Source organism: Vombatus ursinus, unplaced genomic scaffold, assembly GCF_900497805.2.
Source record: "Vombatus ursinus unplaced genomic scaffold, bare-nosed wombat genome assembly UNPS02014799.1, whole genome shotgun sequence".
Lineage (NCBI taxonomy): Eukaryota > Metazoa > Chordata > Mammalia > Diprotodontia > Vombatidae > Vombatus > Vombatus ursinus.
In genome coordinates this window covers 55,442,145-55,448,128 of record NW_020954577.1, presented here as the reverse complement: position 1 = coordinate 55,448,128, position 5,984 = coordinate 55,442,145, and the positions used below count along the sequence as shown (strand labels likewise).

Genomic DNA, 5,984 nt, shown 5'->3' with positions numbered 1-5,984 from the left:
TTGTTAGTTATCAGACATAGATAGCCTTGCTTAACTATTTTGAGTACTACTGAAAGGTTCATTTTATTGGAAAACTAATTTTCCATATAAATAAAATGCAGTAATAAATGTGTTTATTGTTCAGAGATAGGAATACCCAGCATATCCCAAATCTGATGCAACATGGAACTAAGTCATTCCTTCAGTCATGCAGCCTGGGTCCACACTCTCAGTAGGAAGATTAAAAAGTGTGTTTTGTTTTTGTTTTTGATTTTAAAGGAAGTGGGGTCTCTAGAGATTCTTATTTGGAGTGAAAAGAAAAATCTTTTCTATCTATCAATGACAACCAACCATGCATTCGACAGCAAGTAATTAAAATGGTTTTATTTGTCATGTCCTTGTTAAGGGAACAAGATTTTTTCCCCAAAACACGAAAAAAATAAACCTAATATTTGCACATGATCTAGCCCACTCTCCCCTGCCTCAAAAACAAAAGAAAACTATTCTTCCTCTGAGACGTGGAAGGATGTTTCTCTCAAAACGTCCAAGCAGTTCACCAAGATCAAGGCCCCAGTTAATTCTCGCCAATGCTTGGTCACAGGGTTTTTCATTCTGTCCAAAGCCAGTTGTAAATCTTGCAACACGTTCTGGTAGCTTTCTCCATAATGTGCTCCCCAAGTATAGAGGAAATCATATGCAGGCTTCCACATCATCTGCAAAGAAAAAATGGAGAAGTTGTTGAATGAGAGCCCGGGTACCAGTGGGAGCAGAAGAAAGCAAGGCCTCTTGGGAGACTTGGAAGATGGAGACAAATTAAAATTCTAGCCAACTGGAAACGTCTTTGTCTTCTAAAAATGGATGATTTAGGAGTAAATAGTGGCCTGATACAGCAGAGATGCTACAATTACAGCTTTAAAGAGAGCCTAATATATTTAGGGAGTCCATTTCGAGTTGATATATCTTCGTGCTTATCCAGAGCTGGTAGGAATTCTCTCATTTAAGCGTGGCCGTGTTTTGGAGGATCCTTAGACTCAGAACAGCCTGGCCTCCAGTCTAGTTCCTGCCATGTGATCACTGTGTGCTCATGGCCTTACCTCTTAAGGTACTAAGCACTTCTCTGTGATTAGACTTGAATTCAAGTCTTCCTCTGAAGCACAACAGCTATGTGAGACTGGGCAAGTCACTCAGCCTCCCACTGACACTGGCAGGCACCTCTCTAGAATCAACAGACATACTGCAAATCTGTTTTGCAGATTGCAGAATTGAAAAGTCTCCACACAGATAGATATGCAGGTCCAAAAATAAAAGAAAAAAATAGTAATTATGCACACCTTGCATGTCCACGTTTCACACATAAGAGGGCTTCATAGGGGTAGGTGTGATGGATGTTAAGTGCAGCTTTTGTGTTATTCAATCAATGGCTTTTGAAATAGACTGCCTTTGTGGTGTGGTGTCTTAGACTGTCTAGGAGCCCTGCCCTTTCCCTACCAAATCTCTTGAGGGTGCTGTATAAAGGTACTTAATATTTCACATCATTTTATCCAAACACAATTCAACAAATAAAGTAAACATTCAGTTGGATTTGGCCAAATGAAAGCGATTCTCCGATTCCCTAATAACAAGGGATGGATGCCTGTTATCCCAGAGGGGGATCAAAGGACTGCTTTGAGCCCCCTCCCCCTCCAGGGGGCTCTGGCCCAGCACCTGACCAGGCCAATGACATCACGGTTTCCATAGTGATCTGATGGCGTCAAAGAAGAACCTCACACACCAATTGAGGATGTCATGGTAACCACGGTAACCAGACTTGCAGCAAGGAGAGAGAGACAAAGACAGGCCAAATAAGACAAATTGTAAAATATGAAAAGAAAAATAATTCCAAATGCATGCTCAGGGGACAAGAACTGGATGACAGAAAGATCCCACAAGCCAAGTAGTTAGAATGCAAACTTTATTACTGATGCTTCTTTGGGTTCCCTCATCTAATTTGCAGATATTTGCGCCACTTGCAAAATGCACACATTCCAAAACCACAGAAGTCAAAATATGTGAGGTGCCCCTCCCAAAACAGAGGATCTATTAACAGAAAAGGAAAAAGAGATGTAAACCACAAACATTACGAACCCTAGATCCCAGGGTCTTACATACAATCTAGCCCACTAGATCCTCACAGCTGCTTCCATGGTTTAGAGGCAGAAAATAAGCCACTCGGGGCACACTGCTGGTGTAAATGGCCGGACCTGAGTTCTTCGCCTGACTGCTGATGCACCACACTCCATGGTAGTGTCTCTGCCCCACAGAGAGCACTGATGCCATAGGCCTGGCTCAGAGCCCATTTGGGGAAATGAAGAGAACAGTGGACAGCAATAAAAAGTCATCCCACTAATTGAGACCCAATGTAAATAGGCCATCTTGTAACCATGATCTTCAAAGGAACAGTACAAGACCATAATCATTCATTAACATTACATGAATTAAACTCAATGGTTTAAATCAAACTATAGGTATAAAGAAATTATAGTATTACTAAGTATTTTCTGTATTTGCCAGGGAACAACATTGGGTCATATTTTCTCGTTTGTAGATTTTGCAAGTTCTAGTTACTGATTTGTCCCACTTGACTACAGGAGGGATTGAGAATCTTTCTCTCCCCAACTTGAAGGCAGTGTCCTGAAGGAGTTAGGCCCCTCTCTTTCTTGTTTATAAATTTTTTTCTAGAAGTAGCCCTGAGTAATTTGATTAAACCCACTCATCTGGATAAGGACTTGATGGAATAATTCAGAAGAGAGCTACAACTCCCCAGGGCTCAGAACAGTGCCTGGGCACATAGGAGGCACTTAATAAACATTAATTGATGGATAGATGGATGGACAAATTGAAGATGAGTTGTTCAACTTCACTAGTAAAGGGAACATACCCACCAGGAGTTCCCCTACTCCAATGAAAATATACAAACAAAAAGTGTAGTGATTCTGGGCGTACGGGTGCGGAAGAGAGACATACACCTTGATAATAAGCAACAGTTAACAACAGACGCTTCACTGGTGGAGGTGGGGAAGTCAATATTCTGTGATCATGTTATTATTTTAATTTTAATATTCTTGGGACCAGAGGGATTCAATGTTTGCCAGTTTAGTGCCTTTTGTACCTTTACAGGTTCCCGCAATTGGACAGTACAATGGTTTCTGGTAGGAGGAGCTGCCTCTGCACTAATGTGGCAGTAGCACATGTAAGAGTGTGCCCCTTGTTTGTTTTGGGGGTGGTATAGTGAGAACTGCATGACAGGAAGTAAGGAGAGACCCTGGGTTCAACCTCTCTGAACCTCAGTTTCCTTATCTGTAAAAACGGCATAATAGCAGCGCTTTCATTGCAGAATTATTGTGAAGATCCAATGAGATAATAGAGATAAAACACTTTTGTAAATCTGAAAGAGTGAAAAAAAACAGAGACAGAAAAAGACAGAGACAGACACACAGGGAGAGAGAGAGATAGCAAGAGAGACAGTCAGAGAGAAAAGATATTAAGAGACAGAGAGACATACAGAGATAGAGACAGACAGACAGAGGCAGAGAGAAAGAGGAGACTGGGAGAGACAGAGACAAAGAGAGAGATAGAGAGAAGAGAGAGATTGAGAGACAGAGACTGAGACACACAGAGACAGAGAGATAGAGAGACAGCAAGAGACACAGAGAGACAGAGGCAGAGAGAGAAGTCTCTGAGAGATACTGGGGAGATCTGGCTCTGTGATTCCATTTGAGTCTATCTTTCTTACTGGATCTTTCCCAGTGTTCGGTGCTGAGGAATACTAAGATGCTTAGTGATTTGCCCAGGATAGCATAGCCAATATGTAGCAGAAGCAGGATTTGAATTCAGGTCTTCCTGATTCTGTGGCCAGTCACTGTCCATTGCACAATACTGCCATGCTATATAGTTATAAGCCATTATCATTATCACTGTTGTATGACACTGACATAGAGATCTTAACTAAGGTTTTCAAATCACAATATTTTCAAGTTGGCAGAGATCTTAGAATCTATCTGGACCAGCAGTTCATAACCAGGGCTCTGTCAATTTTTAAAAATATATATTTGGATATAGTTTCCTTAGCAATCCTACTTTTTTTTTATTTTATGCAACTCAAAGTATTATTCTCTGAAGGGCTTCGCAGGCTACATGAGACTGCCAAGGATTCCATGACAAACAAGAAAGTTAAGAACACTTGCTCTAGCCAAACCCAAGCTAATAAGAGTCCTCTCTACCACCCTGAAGACAAGCAGGCAAACAGCAGCTGTCTCACAATCTCCGTGGCAGAGGAGCCATGGCCACCAAAGAAGCCCATTGCACTCACTTCTAGGAGGTCTTGTCACGAGAAGGATTTTTCTCCCATCAAGCGCATGTCTCAAGCCTTTCTCTAACTTCCATTCATGATCTTAGTTAAAGGGGACGAATATGCTGTGTCTTTACTTGTAAGATTATGTTTGTTTATTTTCCCAGGAACACTGTGGGGTAATGTTTGTGATATTATTCCTAGGGAGACAATGTGACTAAGGTATCCTCCTAATTGCCTGAAGATATGATTTGAAACCCCTTGCAGGAAGAGTTCAGTAATAGGAGAGCCAAAGATGGGGATGAGACTGCCTGGTCAGCCTCAAGATTCCTACCTACTGCTCAGAGATGTTGATGATGATGATGATGAGGAGGAGGAGGAAGGGAAAGAGAAGAAGGGAGGAAGAGGAGAAGTAACATTTATGTAGCATAGTAAGGTCTTCAGAGAGCTTTACAAATTTCACCTCATTTTATTCTCTCAAGCCAGTAAGAAAGTAACTATTATTATCATCCCCGTTTTACAGATGAGGAAAGTGAGGTTGAGAGAAGTAACTTGCCTAGTGTCACACAGGTGAGAAATGCCTAAGGAAGGATTTGAACTCATTTCCAATGCTCTAACCACTGTACCACCTATCTATCACCAAGAACAACAGGAACACATTATTTTTAATTCAGGTATGGTCTTATTTCTCTCTTTTTTTTTTGTATCCCAAGTGATGAGCTCAGTGACTGGTATATAATAGGTGCCTAAAAAGGCTTGTTGAATTAAAGGTTGCTGAAGTCCAATATGATGTAAAAGCTCTCACTGTTCCTGGTCCTTCCAAGGTATCGATTTCAAAAGTCATCGTCTATAACCATATTACACATTTTTTTTTAACCTCGGTGCTATATAAACCTAAAGGTAAGAAATCTACTCTAGTAAAAGATTTCGCCTTTCTTCCCTGGGGGCCTCAGGCTACTAAGAGAGATTCTAAGCCCAGTGGAGCACTGTAGCAATCTGGCCCACAGCACTGGGCCAAGGTGGCAGCTTCATTATCATGCTCCATCATCTCTGACATGAAAGATCTATGTTATCCAATTAGTTCCTAGTGTATGGAGCCAAGATTGCTTCAGTCAGAGGCAGAGGAGATGACCACAGGTGACTTCCCCTGGGGAGAAGGACTTGACATCCTTCTCATCGCTTCCACAGCTGCTACAGGAGTGGCTCAGAATAGAAAGGCCCTGAGGCACCTTCCCTTCTGCAACAGGCTAAGCCTCTGCTCCTTCCATGAAATATGCACAGGTGATATAGACGGTGCAAATCCTAGATTGGGGAAGACCGGATGGCCATTTCTCAATCTCACCATTTCTCACAAAGGCAACAGGAGGTTCACAAACAACATAGCATCCCAGTGGGAAGTGTCTCAACTGGCATCTGGCTGATCCCATGGGTGATAGAGCTGTGTGGACACCCATCTGAGTGAGACCCCCTGCCCAGACCAGCTCTGGGAAGTCCAAAGAATGATGGATGGGAAAATCAGGTGGAGTTTCTGAGGGGGTCAGAACCCCAAGCAGGACCCAACATCTAACTTACTTTGGGGCATTCAGAGAACGAATCATCCTCAGAGGAGTGCCTTGGATGATGAACCTCATTATCATTATTCATAATCACATCAAAGTCAATCACCTCAGCCACAGCA

General features: G+C 42.2%; 1 protein-coding gene across 1 annotated transcript in view; it reads right to left on the bottom strand.

Annotated features, from left to right (window-relative positions):
* Window positions 1–346: 346 nt before the first annotated feature.
* LOC114050706 (metastasis-associated in colon cancer protein 1-like) overlaps window positions 347–5,984 on the bottom strand; it is an 89,311-nt gene continuing 83,673 nt past the window's right edge. Inside the window, exon 11 of the mRNA XM_027872569.1 lies at window positions 347–692. Within this exon, the coding sequence (XP_027728370.1) occupies window positions 480–692 (213 nt within the window). The 3' untranslated portion in view covers window positions 347–479. The remainder of the gene's footprint in view (window positions 693–5,984) is intronic.